This window comes from Mesoplodon densirostris, chromosome 12 (assembly GCF_025265405.1).
Source record: "Mesoplodon densirostris isolate mMesDen1 chromosome 12, mMesDen1 primary haplotype, whole genome shotgun sequence".
Lineage (NCBI taxonomy): Eukaryota > Metazoa > Chordata > Mammalia > Artiodactyla > Ziphiidae > Mesoplodon > Mesoplodon densirostris.
The window spans coordinates 13,023,050-13,041,887 of record NC_082672.1 but is presented as its reverse complement, the minus strand read 5'-3'; the positions used below and the strand labels follow the sequence as shown (position 1 = coordinate 13,041,887).

Below are 18,838 nucleotides of genomic sequence, written 5' to 3'. Positions count from 1 at the left end.
TCCACCACTGCGCCACCAGGGAAGCCCACCTGCACCTTTTTTTTAAATAGATTTTATATTTTAAACAGTTTTTAGAGAAAAACTGAGCAGAAGTTAGAGTTCTATATACTTCCTTCCCTACGCCAACACAGTTTCCAACACAGTTATATAACAGTTAATAATAACAAGATTTTATTAACATCTTGCATTAGTGTGGTACATGCGTTACAACTGATCAACCAATAGCGTTACCTTATTGTTAACTAAGGTCTGTAGTTTACATCAGGGTTCACCCTCTGTGGTGTACAGTTCTATGGGTTTTCACAAATGCATAATGTCATATATTCACCATCACAGTATCATAGAGAAGAGTTTCACTACCCTAAAAATTCCCTCTGCTCCACCTCCTTGTCTGTCTCCACTCCCCTACTATGAACCCCTGGCAATCACCCATCTTCTCACTGTCTCTATAGTTTTGTCTTTTCCAGAATTCTATATAGTTGGAATCATACAGTATGTAACCTTTTCAGATTGGTTTCTTTCGCTTAGTCATATGCATTTAAGATTCCTCCATATCTTTTCAAGGCTTGATAGCTCATTTCTTTTTATTGCTGAATAACATTCCATGGTCTGGATGTACCAGTTTGCTTACCAGTCACCTACAGGACATCTGGGCTACTTCCAAGTTTTGGCAGTTAGGATTAAAGCTGCTATGACATTCTGTGAAGGTTCTTGTGATATAAGCTTCTTTCATTTGGGTAAATACCTAGGTGTACAACTGCTGGATCGTAGGGTAAGAGTATGTTTAGTTTTGTAAAAAACTGACACAGGGTCTTCCAGTGTGGCTGTACCATTTTGTATTCCTATCAGCGATGAACAAGAGTTCCTATTGCTCCACATTTGGTGCCGTCATGTGTTGGATTATAGTTATTTATCCTCATAGGTGTATAGTGGTACCTTGTTGTTACTTTAATTTGCAATTCCTTAATGAAACATGATGTTGAACATCTTTTCATACACTTATCTGCCAGCTGTATATCATTTTCCATGAGGTGTCTGTTCGGATCTTTTGTCCACTTTTTAATTAGGTTGTTTGTTTTCTTATTATTGAGTTTTAAGAATTCTCTGTGTATTTTGGCTACAAGTCCTTTATCTGATATGAGTTTCAGAAAACGGTTTCTCCCAGTCCGTGACTTGTCTTTTCATTCTCAGTGCATTGATGGAGCAGTGTTTTTCATTTTAATGCAGTCTACATTATCCATTTTTCTCTCATGGGTCACGCTTTTCGTGTTGGATCACGCTTTTCGTGTTGTATGTAAAAACTCATCGCCAAACCCGAGGTCACCAAGATTTTCTCCTGTTATTTCTAGGCATTTTATACTTTTGCATTTTACATTTAGGTCTATGATCTTTTTAGTGATGACTCACATTCTCTGAACGCAAAACACTGACCAGGTACAACCGTAGAGACGTGAGGATCCCTGTTAAGTGGCCCCCGTGTAGAAATCACAGTGGCTACGTGTGGTTATTTCTCCCGAGCAGATTCATCTAACCTTTGAAAATTAAACAACTAAAGAAATCAGGAGATTCCAAAGAGTAATCACTTTTTTTCCCAAGGGGGAGAATCCAAGAAGTGACACTTTTTACATTCCTCCAATGTGTTTAGCCTCCCTATTTATGGAAAATATATTTATAGAAGTTTCATTGCTAAATTCCTCAACATCAGTAGGAGGAAGGTCTTATCAAAAGAGCACAGGCTGGCTTATGTCAAAAGGAGGAAGCGATGATGAATAGTTACAGAATGCTCTTTAAACGGTCACAGTACATCTCCCCTCTATCATAAGGTTTTTGCCAAGATTTTTTTGTTAAACAAAATGGTCCTAAAGTGAAATTTGCACATCAGTTTAACCCTGATTAACAGGCTAGTTAGTAATTTAAGTATAATTGTACCCTGATGAAGGGTTCAGAGCAGGGGAAAAAAAAGTAAAGCAGAGACCCCAATATACCCAATTTAAGCACAGGAATTTCCACAGGAGTTGGTCTTATTGTTAAATAACTTTTATTCTTCCTTTTCCACCTAAATTAATAGACTTATATCCTGAAAGCCGATATTTCGAAGCATATCCTGAAATAATTAGCCACAGTACATTTACTTTAATTCATGTGATTCCCACTGTTTTGGGAAAAGGAATTTTACTGTAACTTTTAGAAGGTATACTTACTACAGCCAAAACTTTATCCTCCATTTCTGCTACAAGGCAATCCTAAAGGAAGAAAGAAGAAAATGAAAACTATAAGAGCTAAAAACTTTCAGAAACCGTTGGCTTAGCTCACTAGATATTTCCTGGGGTCCAAGGAGGTCCCTGACACACCTCCCACACTGCAGCCTGAGCAGTCCTTGGACCATCTGGAGGAGAGACCTGGATGGGAGAAGAGGGCAGAGCAGGAAAGGAGCTGACATTTGACTCCTCCTAAGACTTCAATCTCTCCTGACCCAGGATGCTAATCATCCAAGGAACCCATCTGACCAATTATTTAATCAGAAAGCCTACAAAAATCACCAGAACTGAAAATCCACCTATTATCCAGACTGTACAGAGAGTAGGAAGCCAGAAGTCAGAGTCCAAGGAAGTTGACAATGACTCTCAAATGTGACCCCAGGCTGAGCTAGCACTGGGCCAACAAGCCTGGAGTCTTTAGCTCTGGGCCTGCCCATAAGAATAGCTTTCAAATAAGGGCTTGAGTAAACTTAGCCACAGAGTTTATTTTAAGCGCCACTGAGATTAAATCAGATATTTCAGCCCTTAATAGATGAAAAGCGTTCAACAAAACGTTCATTAACACACTGCCAGAAAAGTGGTCTTGAGGCATGCTATTGATGACATGAAAGAATGGGCTGGAATGCAAAGCATTGTTTACTCAGCTTAAGAACAAAAGACTCGGGACCCTATGAACCCAGTTAGCTGATTATAGGAATAACCATTGTCCTGTCAAAAAGCAGCCAAAGTGAAACTGCCAACGTGAAACTCTCAGTTAACCTTCTAAAGCGTACCTACAGCAGATTTCAATCAACATGGCAGAGTGCCTGCAGAAGAAAAGGGAGATCAACGAGATTCTTGACAGTTTATTTGGCACCATTCAGTAAATCCCAAACTGGGGCACCCGAAGGAAAATGCGAATTATATTATGTACAGGAAGGATACTAATCAACTCTGTTGGATTTATCAGACAAAGATGTTCACTTCAATCAAAATGTCATTTTAGGTCATATTTTACTGCCACTGGGGGTAGGGGTAAAAATGTATGATAGTCTACCCTATGTGATTTTATAATCAGATGTTAGGTGCCTTCTTCTTAAAAGGTTTTTACATTTTCTCTACTAGGTAAAAATGTGGGAAATAATAGTCACTCTACTACTCCCAAAATTTACACAGAGTCTCGGGAAAAGAGCAGCCTAGTGAGAAAACACTTTAAAAAGGGAAATTTAGGAATGCATTTTTGCATGTGTGAATCTGATATAAATTCAAACTCCAGGAGCACCTGCTGTAAAATATGAATGATTACAGTTCAAAATTGTGCTTTTCGTCCTCCATCTTGTGCATGGAACTAAACCATCAACTACTGTGATGGCCCCTCCCCTGCTCACACCATCTGAAGGACAGAATTCTCAAATAAATGTCAACTTTAGCAAAACAGAAGACTTACACCGTCTCGTGCTAGAAATAAAACGAATGATTTGTGTTTATGATTTTTCACTACACATCCCAAATGGTACGAGGGCTGTCATCCTCAGGAGGTCATCACCCACAGGCAGAGAGCTCCTGTCCATACACCAGGGCCCAAGCATCAAGGTGCATGTGTGACCTCATGGTCCCTCAAACTTGATTCCTTGACGGATCCGAGAAGCCACCAACAAAATGGGCTCCTGTGGTGATGGAGCCAGTGGGAGAGGAGCACGCCCGTCTCCACGAAATGTCCAAGGCAGCGTGTGAAAGCGCCGCTTTTCACCTTCCGCCCCCGTGAACATGGGTTCCCACACCCATTCCTACCGGGAGGAAGCAGCTGCAGGCCTGACTTCATGCTATTTGGCATGAAGGCAACAGAATGGAAAAAAGAAGAACTGGAACCAAGTCAGCCCTTCGTGACCCCGACAGAAGCCTGAGCTTTGTCACATTCCTTGGTCACCTGGATCAGCAGACTCAGGCCAATCAACCTGGCAGAGACCCAGCCAGGGCAGCTAGCAGCTGCTCCTTCTCTGCCACTCTTCCTTATTCTACTCTCTTACTAACTGAGGAGCCTTGGGAGATGGGTTTAACCTCTCCATAGCTCAGTTTCCTTCTCTGTAAAGTGAGGATGATAAAACCTGTCTCAGAGAACTGTTGAGAATTAAACGTGACAACACACGTCAGGCAGATAGTCCACACCTGAGACCCAAACAGCTCCCAGTAAATGGTCTCCTGACTTTCCCTCCTCTGCGGGATGGTATGCTTCCTTTCCATTCAGTTTTTCTGGGCTCTCTACTGCTCAGCATTTCTTCCTACACTGGAACCCAGCATCTGCCACTGCCATGTTGTCTCCTGCCAGTTTTCATGCCCTCGCAACTTCAGGAAGACAGATTAAAGAAAGAGATCAGAATCCCTTCCCACCAGGAGACTTCACCTGAAATTATAGCCTGAAAACTGGACGGAAGGTCTATCCACGGACTCGGCGTGGGACATAAATGAATCGCTTTGCTATACACCTGAAACTAACACAACATGGTGAATTAACTATACTTCAACTAAAAAAAGGAAAGAAAAAAAGTTAATTAGCACAAGGAAGAAGAAGAAGAGTGCCATTTTCTTACGGAGGAAGAAAACAACAACTGTTTATCCTTCCACTCTGGAGAGGTACACACTGTCATCAGAGGGAAGGATGCAGAGAAAGTAACAAGAAAGAGGAGGGAAGAGTGGCAGTTTGTGGAATAGAGAAAGAAGAAAAGGGACAAACAACTGCCTGTCTTCACACACAGGGACACAGAGAATAAAGACTCTAGGAGAACATGTCCCTTGTCACCAGAAATAAAGAGACACAGCTTTTATTCCTTCAATTCCCCAGGAAAAAAAAAAAAGCAATAAATGGAAAAAGGCAGGTTTCTTCCTAAAGAGTCAAAAGATCTTTTGCCAAGAAGTTTGGAGGAAAACTGCACTTCTCGCAGTTGTGAGAGGGTGTGAAACCCCTGGCAAATTCAGCCTTTCTGCTGCCACGACATCGCACGTGGAAAAAGACATTCCACTCATCCTTCAACTGTGCACACAAATTTTACTACTTGCCAAAGCGACTACGTTCTCCAATTACTACAGAAAACACACGTCCGTCAAGAGCTAAACATGTTTTTCAAACTAAGTTCATAAAATGACATTCCCACATATATTTACACATTGCCAGTCTTAATCCTTAAAAATTGTTCAAATTTAAATAAACTAAAAAGTACCAGAAATCCCAACATGTTTGTTAACTTTGTGTTCTTCTTAAGCCATCCAGTTCGGCTCCAGAAAAGCAGTACCAGAAAAGATTTTTATATTTCCTACTATAGGCTATTATTTCTTAAGTAGGCACTGTGCTATACATATATCTTATTTAATCTTCATCATCTTTTGAGGTAGGTATTACTATTTTTTAAATATTCTATACTAATTCTCTAGATCTAATTTTGTATGAATAAGTAAATGTGGTCACATACATGCTTTTTGTAAAAGAATAATTGTTTTCTGTTCTTTGGCTTGCCTCCTACATTCTCTCCCCACTTTTCTCCCAGCCAAAGTAAACCCAACTTTTCTTCCAGCCAAAGTAAACCCAACTTTTCTTCCAAATTGCCCACTGTATTTATATATTCTTTTGTATATAGGTTTTCAGATGTACTGCATATTACAAATACGTATATACATACATTTAAAAATTTTTTGGTCACCATTTGTCTTCCTCTTACACTTTTTCCCCCTTTTTTCTTACTCCACAATAACTTGTAGAAATTCCAGCAAATCATCTGGTAACGTAACTGTTAGTATTCCCATTTTACAGGTAAGAAAATTGAGACTCATAAGTTTGAAGTGACTTGTCCAATGTCCCAGGGCTAAGTAATGGTAGAGGTAGTATTTGAACCCATAGCTGTCTGTCTCTGAAGCATACGCTCAATGAGCACCAAAGGGAAAACAAAAACAAAAAATAAACACAAATAGAAACAACACCTGTTGTGTCCCTTAAGTTTGGGTTAAATTTTTCCCGATAAGCGACAAATTCTCAACAGCATATTTGTCAAAAGCATTATCTCATTCGCTTAAACACACATTTAAAAAGTACCATGAGTCACGGGCCAGGCATCATGCGGCCCCAGTAAACAGGGGTAAATGTGATGAGGATGCCCAGTGGGCACCCTTCTGAGTGGGATCTGTACCCCTGGGCAGCCTCTACCGCAAATGCCAGGACTTGGTGGCTACATGATGAATGCACCGTGATTGGTATCAGACTCTTTCTGTCAAAATTATTTTATGCACTATAAAGAAGAGCTGAAACTCAGAGCCACTTTACTGCTCTGAGCGTTTTCCTAAGAACATGGCCTCAAAAGCATAATGATGAAGTCCCACGTGCCTCAAGTTCAAGGGCTGCTCAGGACTGGACCTTAAACAACAGCCAAACTTCACTCTTCATGTTCCAGGAACATACACAAAGCACATAGCTTTTCAGAACTGCATCTATTTTATGGCATGATTAGAACTGAGGAAAGGATGTTCTTTACTTTTTGCCAAATCAGCAGCAGAAACAAATGTGCAATCACAGAATTTTCAAACTTAGTGAGATGTGAAAAAAGAACAAGTTCTTCCGTACATTTTATGGCCTCAACTCAATTCAAAAATAATTTTACAACAGTCTGCTACATGCCAGTTAATATCTTCCTGGCCTTCACTAAGATGCGAAGGTCTGGCAAATGATCTGTGTGTGAAACTGACGTGTCACTTCCAAACCAGAACATTTGTCAGTGTGAGAATCACCCAGGTTCTCTGCACCTCTGCCCCAGAGACAAACAACATAAGACACTGGTTGTTCTGTCAGCCTGCAACCTGAAGTGAGGCGAGCTGAAGCAGATCCCTCAGCTGACCCATTTGGATATAGAGAATCCAGGAGTAAATTGCTGAGGTTTGGGGGCTGTTTGTTACTGAATCACCACCAAGCTCATTCTGACTGGTTAACCTAACCACCAGAGGTCAAAATGAAAAGAAAATTAACAAGCAGATACACTAACACACTCAGAACAAAGATTATGGTGAAATGTAGTTACTCCAGAATTTCTATTTAAAAAATATTAAGTGCTCTAACATTTTAGAGAAAGTACAGGGCTATTCGCTCAACTATTTTAAAGCAAAAGAAGGTAATCTTTGATGTAAAGGTCACTAGTCATTTTTCACAGAAACTATCTGTAAATTCATCTAACTTAAAGCCCTTCATCTCTCCCCAGCTCTGATGGGGGGAGAAAGGGGGAGAAAGAAAGAATGGTACTTTATACCTACATGTAAACCCTTTGAAGAAAAGGAAAAGGGAAAAAAAACTTTTAGAAAACACCAGTGATGTACTGACCTTCTGGACTGTAGTGGTCAGGTCCAAGCAAAGCTGAATGATTTTGTTCTTCGTTATTGAGAAATCAGTGATCCCTGTAAATGGAGCCCTAGAAAGCAATGAAAGTTCTCTTTAAAAAAAAAAGTGGAGAGGATAAACCCACTGGGATCCCACACTGTGTGTTAACAAGCACAGCTACACAACAGGCTGGTTTAAATTGTTATGTAACTGTTTCCTCTCAAGTAACACAGAAAATAGGAATCTGAGTAGAACAGAGACAGAGAAGTTCTAGATAAAAACACGTCCAAAGCTGAGCCAAGAGAATGAACATACCTTCAAAAGTCAACTAACAGCCTTCATACAAACAAATAATCAGTAATGTTTAACCTCAGTAAAACTCAACTTTAATTCTTCTCTAAGCTGAGGTTAATTCATTCCTGCTATTCACCTCAGGAACTTCCAAAGGGACCCTAAAATGGACCACTGACCCCAAACTCCTGGACAGGTCCAATGGCAAGGGCAAGAAAGGGATAAAGGTTCCTGTTCCTCAGGCAAAACACCGACTTCTATGCATCTCGGACCCTCCTTTTACAGGACAGTAAAGCACACCCATCACTTACCGGTCCAGCCAAGCTAACAAGGTCTTGGCAGCGCCTATGAGCTCTACCACAGAAGTCAGGAACTCATTGGGGGGCTTGTGGGAGGTGTTCCCATCATAGCCTGAACTTTTTCTCCGGCTGCTTATGTAATTCTGTAAATTGTGGGAAGATGCTCGCAGTTTCAGAACCAAGTTTTTCATATTGTCGGTTTCAAGGCCATAATTCTGGAAAACAAAATCAAAGGGAAAAATTCAAAACAATCAACAATGTCCAAACGCTCATAATAACCAAAAACCAACTGAGCTACCTGAGTAACTCCTATGTCAGCCACAAAACCCTACATGATTTGCTCACAGTGTTGTTCTCACCCACATGGGCCACACCAGCCTTGCCTCTGTTCCTCTTGCCTCAGGGACTTTGTCTTGCTAGTTTCTCTTCCCGAAATTCTCCTCCCACAAAGGTTGGCATGGACAGCTCCTTCCTATCACATCCTAATTAGCCCAAATGTCCCCTCCTCTTCACGGCTTCCAGGACCATCTGGAGCAGTTTCTCAACATGGGCCCTAGTGACATTGAAAGCCTAATAATTGTTTGTCTGGATTGGGGGGTGGGATTCCTGTAGATGGTAGAATGTTTAGCTGGCCTCTACTCGTTAGATATCAGTAGCATCCGGTCCCCAGTTGTGACAAACAAAAATGTCTCCAGACACTGCCAAGTACCTCCTGAGGTCACTCTCTAGCCATCACCTCTGTCATCTCTGAACCACCCTGTTCACTGCTGTCTTTCTAAGTCGGATGCAAGGTCTGCGAGAGCTGGGCTCTGTGTGTATTACTCATGACTGCATTTCCAGGACAGCAGACGTAAAGCAGTCATTGAATGGAGGACTTTCCATCAGATAAAAGTCACACAGAAACAGAACAGCACTGACTAGACATCAATTCACCTGGAAGGTCATTTCCATCTTGTGAGCTTCTAACCTCCGTTCTTTCTGAACAATGTTTGACTTACCTGGATGCTTTTAAAAAAATCCGTTTCACGTGACACTATTGCCCTAGACTACTCTCTTCCAGATAAAGAACAAATCCCAAGTAACAACAAGAAACGACATGTAAATCTGACATGACTTTGGGAGGAGGATGAATTTCAGTATTCAATTGCATGTACACATCTTAAATTGGTGTTTCATCCTTTTTTAAGAAAAAAGTGAAAATATTTCTGGGGTATATTAAACTGTGTCAATAGCATCCCAAAGCAAGAATGTGGTATCATTTAAAAATTGGTTATAATATATGGCCAACACTATTGAACGCTTTATGCCAGAAACCGGGCTTAGTGCTCGGCAAATATCTCAGGTAAAACAGCATATGAGGTTGGAAGTGATATTATCTCTATTTTGCAGGTGAGAAAACTGAGGCACAGAGACATTCAATAAATTCTCCAAAGCCACACAGCTAATCGGTGGCAGTTGGGGGGGATTCTAACCAAGGCAATCTGCATCGAGGGTACAAGCTTTGGATCACGATGCTGTATATGCCCCCTTCCACACACCCTGTCCAAGAACAGGCAAAGCGATGAGACAGAAACCAGGATGGGCACTGGACAAGAAAAAAGAGAAGTGGCCAGTCATCCTGGATCTAACACAAACTAGCAAATTGTTTAATCCCCCTAAATTCTATCCTGACCTGCTCCAACCCCTCTGATGTGTTAGAAGCTTCTTTCAGCCAGCTTCAGCCAACCTGGACCTCACTCTTCTGAGAGGCTAGTGGGCCCTCTTTGGATCTGATCACTGCTTTTGTCCCCACTGCATCTAGCCTGTCCCTTGGTCCCTCCTCTGTTATAGCCCCATCTCTAATGCCTCAGGGAGGGGTGAGCCATGTCCCCAAATCAAGATACGTAAAGCATAAATAAACCAGGGAGTCTGTGAGAACTTTTTTCTTTTGGCAAGATGAACAATGGTAAGTAGCAACAGTAACAACAGAAGACAATACCCTGAATGAAAACACTGCACACTTTAATTAGATTTTATGTGAAGTTTAAATTTATGTGGCATGTTGCTTCTTAGAAAATAAAAAATATTTTTTTAAATGTATATAGAAAAGAGTTAAGAACAATTATAAAGAAAAAAATGCATTTTTTTCAGATGCATTAACTGAAATTGTCTTTGTGAGCTTTATAAAAAATGTAAATTTCGGAACAAAAATGAGTCTTCTGTATTAACAGTGATGTTCCATCTAAACTTGATATTCATTCTTTTTTTGTTCCACTGTCATTTTCTGGAGACCAAAATATGGCATTGTCCTTCAGTAGAGAAGACAAAAATAAAAAGATGGATTTTCACCATGGCTTTTTAAATCAGAGAATCAAAGACTCAAAACTGAGTGGATAAAGAGCCACATGACACAGGTTGTTTTGAAGCACTTGTGACTATGATTAAAGGGAAGTGTCCCCTTATTCAGTTAATTAGTCAGCCTGCCGACTTACAGCACGAGTTCTGAACTAAAAGCAGGAAACTCAGCTTTCTATAGCCAATGACACCATGAATTACTCGAAACTTTTATTACTGTAGACAACATTTATTTCTTGAACTCAAAGAGGATTAAATTCATCTTAAGGTTACAGGAAATTTTAAACCTCAATCTTCTACAAACCTACCACTTTTAATATTAAAACAAAGGAGGAGTGTAGCTTGTTAACTGGTTCTTTCATTTCCATTCAGTTTCTCTGATTCTTTTTTTTTCCCCAAAAAACAAATCACGGGACTAGAAGGATAGACAGATGTAGCTATAATAGATTATAATTTTATTTTATGTTTAAGAGATTTTAATCAGCTTTATTAAGGTATACTTTATGATGCATAAAACTAATTTTAAGTATGCGACATAATCAATTTTAACAAATGTAAGTAGTCACATAAGCACCATCACAATCACAATACAGAACATTTGCATCGCCCCCAAAACATCCCTCATACCCCTGCATAGTCACTTTCCCCAACCCCCAGGCCCTGGCAACCTCTGATCTTCTTTCTGTCACTGTAGTTTTGCTTTTTCTACATAGATTATAATTTTAAAAAGCAGTAAAGAAGGAACAAAGAAAGGAAGGAAAATTCCATCCCCTTCCACCCCATTCCACAATAAGAAGAGAACAAGAAACTGATTATATTAGCTCCAAAGAACCCCTACTATAGAAACATAATCAGGAAAGGATTATTGACTTAAGTGTCCCACAATGAAAGACAGTAAATGAATAATTTCTCAGACCAGATTTGATTACTGTCACTAATCTTTTCCCTAATATCTGTCTCCTTCAGAAATTGCTTAATTTAAGATAAGGTATCAACACAGTACGAACTAAGAAATGAAATGAATCTCCAAAAATCTAGACACGTACTACAAACCTTCCACTGAGATCTCACGTCATTAGAAGTTAGCCATCAGGGGTCATTTCCTCGTCTGGCTAGAGAAACAACACATGAGACAGGAGAAAAGGAAAGAGGCAGATTCTCGCTCTTCTGGAGTCATAAACTGTACACATTTTAGCTAAGGACAAACCTTACACAACTTCTCCACCACCTTCTTTCCCCATTCTTACTAGCTCTGTCTGTGATCTAACATACATGGTGATTAAGGAGTTTCACAGTCACACAATCAAATCCATTTTACTGACTTGGGTCAATTAAGTTTCAGCCTAAGAAGTATACTTCACAGTTTAATAAGTTCATAAGCAAGATCAAGTTAAATACAAATTGCTAGAACGGACCCCTCTTCCTTCACTATTTCTCCCCATAACAAAAAGGATACCAGTTTTTAACTGTTGCCATGGCTGGGTAAACAGTAAACAGTGAGTCATCTCAGGGGTACACGAGTGCACAGAAGCACCCAGGGCAGGTAGACACATTACAGGTATTTCACTTAAGCACACAGGTAGGTGGCATCACTTCAAACGTGTATGGATTCCAACTTTGTGCACTTTCTCAGCCTACTTCAACCTTAAAAACAAATCTGCCCCTGCCTTGGTCTTTAGGAAACTAGGGTTTGGTTGATCTGGCAACGAAAATGGGTCTTGCAATTATACATTTTTACCCTCAATCCCACCCTAGAGACAAATGCTGTCCCCAGCAGAACTTTCTGCAATGATGAAAATGTTCTCTGTCTGTACTATCCAAATATGGTAGCCACTGGCCACAAGTAGCTACTGAGCACTTGAAATGTAGCTCTGTGACTAAGGAACTGAATTTTATTATTTCACTTTAATTAATTTTAATTTAAATGGTCACATGTGGCTAATAGCTACTGGAAAAAGCAGCTCTACAGCCGGTCCCAGTCACCCTCTGCCCCAGAGAGAGGGAGAAAAAGTGGGCTCCGACTCTGAACTCAATCCTGGGAAGTGGTCCTGGTTCGCCTCAGAAAACAAGTCACTCTCCTAATCCACTCCAACCAGCCAAGGTCAGTGTTCACAAAAGGGAGTTTTTCTCCTTGCTCCCTATATCCAGAACCAGCTCTTTGTGGCCCATCTGCTCATCAGTTTGGAACCTTAATCAATAGCTATTCCCTATTTTAGATTCCTAAAGATCCTAAAGATTCCTAAAGATTCCTTAGATTCCTAAAGATCGGCACTTTTCTTTCCAAAACTTTCCAGTGGCTTTTGTTTTTTCCTCCCCCTCTCTTACTTCTAATTCTACTCATTTCCTGTCCATCATAAAATCAACATCCACTAAACTGTTTACATAAAAATGTCTTCCATAATACCAGGGACAACAGCAAACACATATTAACTGTCCAGGGGATGGACTGTTCAAGGCAAAAAATTACCACCTATTTATATACACAAAGATCTATATGGTGTGAATGGGTTAAACACAGTATGATCAATAGATGCATTACCATAAGAATATTTTAAAAGGAGGTTATAGCAAGGCTAAAGATATTTTAGTGAAATACTCTAAAACCCTCCCCAACCCAGAAAAGGCACATTCATTTAAGAACCCTCTGTGACCCTCGTGTCAAATGCATTCACTAGCACTCTGCTACATGAAGCACGTCCAGAATGAGTCTGAGGTCAAAACTTTGTCTACAAAGGAAATTAGGAGGAAATTGTAAGAGATAAAACACAGCTTTAGGTTCTGGCATTTGTCCAGCTCTGTTCACTTTAGTCTAATATTTTAAGAGGTAGGGAAGGGAGGAAAGCGGGGAGGCAGCTGTTATGTTAATTATCCCACTTGAGGTCCACAACTTGCGTCCAGTCCATCCTGCCTGCTCTCCTCCCACACTGTGGATTTCAAAGTTATTGACCTGCCCTCCAAGTCCTACCACAAAGTGAAAGAGATGATCTGAAATAGCAGAAAAGTCCAAAAAGTAATGTTCCCAGAAAGGACAAGACTAAACTCAAACATGTCTTACTGTATGAAAAACATACAGTTTTAATAATAAACAGGACTCAGATATTTTCTGGGCAGTGCAAAACACTTACAGGTTAGTAGACAGCCACATCTAGGGGAGCATCACTGTACAAACGGGGAAAACACACACCACCATCTCCCTGGAGGTCACAGAGCCAGGAGTGTGCAGCAAAGCCTGGATTAAAATGCAAAAGCCTGCTTCCCAGACCAGCTCTCACATCACTTGGCCACAGCATCTTCCTGGTGGCAGCTCATTTATCAACCACAAATAATTTCCCCATTACTTTCCTAAACAAGAGTAGCACATATCAGAGCAGAAGACAAGGTTCTATCCACTTTAAGAAGAACACGCACAATGCAGCAAGTGTTAAAGAATCAACGGAACGCGGACCAGCAATGGCAAGATAATCGGGAGCACATTTTTTCCCACCATTCTCAGGGATATAATTGTATATAACCCCTTGCTCAGGTTCACAGCGTAACTAAACCAGCCTGAATGCTGCCGAGTTTGCCCAAATCCTGACAGTTAAGGAAACAGCATCCTTCTCATGGCATCACAACAGACTGACAAGGATCCCACCCTATGCCAACCAATTTATAAACACAGTACCCTTGGAAGTGGTTTTAAACCATACCTAAAAGAGCTACTACCCACACGGCCACAGATGTAATGAAGAGTCGGAACCTGGTAGGATTTTACTCACTCACGTTCAAGCCAAAACTCAGTCAGCTGCGAAATGTAACTAAGTTCACATTTTTTCCCATCTAGCTGCCATTTCACAGGTTGATTATTCCAAGCACCAGTATCAGTTATTGAAATATCACAGATATCTGTGAAACATAAAAATTCTTTTTATAGTAACAAAAACAGACACGAAAATCAGAACCCATTTGTCATTTCAATATAGAAGATGACATGTTCATTCAGGACCATCTTCATCTTTTTTATTCTTTTTAAAAGATAAGAAAATAAGATGAATACAGAAATTTTTTCCATAAAAGGTCAACTTTTTCTGTAAAGGCCAAGAGAGTAAATATTTTAGGATCTGAGGGGCCACACGGTCCCTGTTACCACTACCCATCTCTGCCATGGTAGCACAAAAGCAGCCACAGATAACACTTAAATGAACGGGCATGGTTGCGTTCCAATAAAACTTTATTTACAAAAATAGCGGGCCAGATTTAACTTGTAGGCCTTCGCTTGCCAAGTCTACCTAGCAAATGATTTCTTTTCTTCCCTTCTGATATTATCTTCAGCTCATGCTCTACTTCCATGGATCATTAAGAAAATGACGATAAGCTAAAGCGCAAAACTGTGGAGATTTACAAGATGAGATTCTTAAAAACATATGGCGGTACAGATCACCTTTTCCTGAACTAACCAGTGCACAGAGAAGGTCGACAGCCTCCAACACAAGTTCCTGGTGTCCAATTCGTGTGACACCCAGCTCCTCAAGATCCTGATGGGAAATCTGCAGCAGCTGCTCTCCATTTATCTTCTCCCGTTCAAACTTGTGGACATACTGCTGCAGGCAATCATCTAACCCTACCAAAAAAAAAGCAAAAGGGTCCATTATTGTCATTTTTGTTCCTTTACTCAAAAAATGCCCACATTTAAATCAACTTCAGGAATTGCCAATTATGCTCCACTATTTGACTGTCTATACAATGTGTATTCCACCTGAAGGACATCTTTCAAGTGTGTCCTCACATCTTCTTAAGCAGATTTTAAATCTAATGCACAGCTTATTTGTACAGCAGAAAGTAACACAACAGTGTAAAGCAATTATACTGCAATAAAAAAGAAGGTTAAAATGGTCAATTTTATGTGCTGTATCTTTTACCACCTTAAAAAAATAAATAATTAAAAATGTTTTATTTTTAAAAATGCAAAAAAAAATTTCAAATGGATCCTACACAATTTTGACAGTTACCGTCCCATTCCCTTTCAGCTAAAAGAATAAACACTAACCCCTGCTGACTTGAAATGCTAGTTATCTGTGCTAGACATATGTTTGTCTGTTTGCTAAGCAGTCTTCCTCTAGAACACCATCCCTCTCCCAGCCCATGTGATCCCAGTGGACTTGCCAATCAAGATGCTTTGCCACAGTGATTGGCCACACTATTCTATCCATCAGCCAGTTATAGGTTCAGGGATGACCATGTGACTCAAGCAGAACCAATCAAAATCTTCCCTGATATTTGATATATGAACATAGGAAGACAAAGTCCCCTTCTTCCTTTCCAATTAGAAGTCATAAACATACAAATTTGGGGATGCTGGCAGCCATTTTTCTGATCAGTTTTACAAAATAAATCTATTCGAGACAAAGAAGATGTCCCAGTAACATCCAACATGTCCCTGGATCTAACCCTACTTAAAGATACTTCTAACCCCAGCATTTTTTACTTAAATAAAAATAAATTCCCTTGTTAGCTTAAGCTTATCTGTGTTGAGTTTCTGTCCCTTGCAACTGAAAAAGTTCTGATGAATACAAGATCTAGAGGAGTAGGTACCAGCAGTGGTACCAGAGAAAGACAATGTTAAATGGGTTAGTTTATGGGAATTTTTCTAGGTCAAATACTACTGCCAACAGTGTTGTATTTTAATGTTCTTATATAATGATTAAAATAGGTAACCCTAAAAGAACTTAGGATTCTTTACTCCTGTATAGAGAACTCTCTGGTCAACACGTTAATGGTTTTACTGGAAAATCTTATACTAAACTAGTTGATCTGTTTAAGCCCAAAAATAAAAGCCACCTTAGTGTTTTAAAAGGTAGATTTATATAAATTCAATCCCAACACAAAGGATGAAAACTCAATTTAACTAGAATAAAGCATGTGGAAGGCATGTTGCTGTCCCCTTCCCACCCAAACACACAAGCACACACACACTTCATTTAACTCTCACGAAAGCTCTCTATGTGGGTATTCTGAACCAGGAAAAGTAGACGTAGGTCCGGCACTTACTTTTGGCAACACTAAAGTCCATGCATCTCAAAATCTGATATCCTAGGCCAAACGATATCTCTGCCCCACTTTTTTGAAAGTTTTGAAAGTGGCAAAAGCTTTCACCTCGTGATAAGATGTAGGAAGAGGAACAATGTCCTGATAACTGTTTGGGACGATCAAATAAATACAGGAAGAGGAGGTTAAGAAAAAATTAATTTTATGATAACTAGTCAGAACCAACCCATCCTCCCTGAAGTGACATCTATCTATCAGAGGGGATCTGTCACACAGCAGCAAGGTTGGGGACACTGATATAAACTCAGATCTACTTTGATGGCCTCGAGCCACAAGTGGCCTCCATGGCATGTGAGTTGAGCAGGCAGTGGAGGCCACACAAGTCAGCAGGCATGGAGTGTCATGCCACTGGGGCAGCCAGGGGCAGCTGCACACAATCCAGCTGCAGTAGTCAACAGTGACAAGGGCCAAGAGCCGAGGAGAGCCTCCTTACAACTTTATTCCCATTTCACAGATGACTAAATTAGGGCTCGTGTAAGTTGCATAACTTGTCCACAGTCACATAGCTGGTAAGATGCCAAGAGAAGGATTTTGTCAGCCATTTTCTTCAGCTCAATACAGAAGAAAAGAGCTCAAATTCAAATCAAGGTTTGTTGACAGAAGCCTTGATCCTTTTGCATTCTACCCTGCAAACATGAGATTATAAAAATTCCTCTCCAAACACCTTCCTAAATCAGCAGTAAGGTCTAATTACAAAACAGTTATTATTATAATAGAATCATGGAAACCTAGAGGTGCTTAAAAGATACTTCACATTTTATTGAATCAAAAAAATTGGGAAAGTATGGACAAAAGACTAATTACTATGAATTTTGCCCTAAATGACTTAGCCAGTTTTAAGCCAGATCAAACCAATATCCTACAATCTCCCCTCCTTCAGAAGGTTCTCTTCCTTTGCCTTCTTTTAAGCTTTAAAAGGAATTTTTGTTTTAACTTGTCATAAAAATTTAAGACAACTATATTGTACATTTCAACCCTGTCATGGCTGAATTGATCTTCCTAAGATTCATATGTTGAAGTTCTAATCAGCAATACAATACCGCAGATACAATACAATACCACTGTATTTGGAAGTAGTGTCTTTAAAGAGGTGATTAAGTTAAATGAGGTCATATGGATGAGCCCAAACCCAATATGACTGAGTCCTTATAAGGAGAGGAGACACACATACACAGAGAAGAACATGTGGAGACATAGGGAGAAGAAGGTATCTACAAGCCAAGGAGAGAGGCCTCAGAAGAAACCATCTCTGCTAACACTGTGATCTCAGACTTCTAGCCTCCAGAATTTCAAGAAAATAAATTCCTGTTGTTTCAGCCACCCAGTCTGTGATACTTTGTTATGACAGCCCTAACAAACCAACACAAACCTAATAACACTTTATTTCATGTTCATCCACATGCGATAAACTCTTTCCTAAAATAAACAAGGTCCAATGACCAAAAGAATTGCAATTCATGTTTACTGTGCCAGGCAAGTTCTTTGCTCAAAATACGAGAACAAAACCAACTCATATTAGCTGTCATGTGCAGAATAAACCAGTCCATTAAGTGTAAAGTGAAGGAACCATGCACTATGGATGTTCATAAAATTTCACCCCTGAATAATAAGTAGAAATAAAGATGAGGCCAGATTTCTCTTTTAACTATGAAAAGTTTCACTGAAGAAACAGGATTTCAGAAATAGCTTCAGTGCATTAAGGAAATATTTCGGACACAGAGAAGAAGGTTGAGATGAGAGGTGTGATGAAGTTTCTGGATAGGACAAGAGGGAACTGAACCAAACAGCAGAACATTTGCCTGAGAAAGGGCAAGAATCTCCTTGAGGATTCTGAGGAATATAAATGGTTTGACCTCAACTAATCAGAAGATCTCTGAGATGTAGGAGAATTACCAAGTGGAAACACCATGCTGCTACCTACCCAAATACAGAATCTAGAGTGGCTTAAAGACTTTCCCCTGTGGAAGCAGCCTAAATGCCCATCAACAGATGAATGGATAAAGAAGATGTGATATACATATACAATGGCATATTACTCAGTCATAAAAAAGAATGAACTAACACCATTTGCGGCAACATGGATGGACCTTGAGATTATCATACTAAGCAAAGTAAGTCAGACAAAGACAAATATCATATGACATCACTTATATACGGAATCTAAAAAAATGATACAAATGAACTTTGAAACAAACTCACAGACAAAGAAAACAAATTTATGGTTACCAAAGGGGAAGGGGTGG

At 39.9% G+C, this 18,838-nt stretch overlaps 1 protein-coding gene across 4 annotated transcripts in view; it reads right to left on the bottom strand.

Annotated features, from left to right (window-relative positions):
• CNKSR3 (CNKSR family member 3) overlaps positions 1-18,838 on the bottom strand; it is a 104,603-nt gene that overhangs the window by 22,810 nt on the left and 62,955 nt on the right. For 2 of the 4 annotated variants that reach the window (XM_060114330.1, XM_060114329.1), the window contains 4 exons: positions 14,932-15,111; positions 8,190-8,392; positions 7,591-7,678; positions 2,202-2,243 (listed from right to left, as the gene is read on the bottom strand). In XM_060114330.1, the coding sequence (XP_059970313.1) occupies positions 2,202-2,243; positions 7,591-7,678; positions 8,190-8,392; positions 14,932-15,057 (459 nt within the window). In that variant the 5' untranslated portion in view covers positions 15,058-15,111. The remainder of the gene's footprint in view (positions 1-2,201; positions 2,244-7,590; positions 7,679-8,189; positions 8,393-14,931; positions 15,112-18,838) is intronic. The other 2 variants (XM_060114332.1, XM_060114331.1) reach the window with 2 other exon arrangements.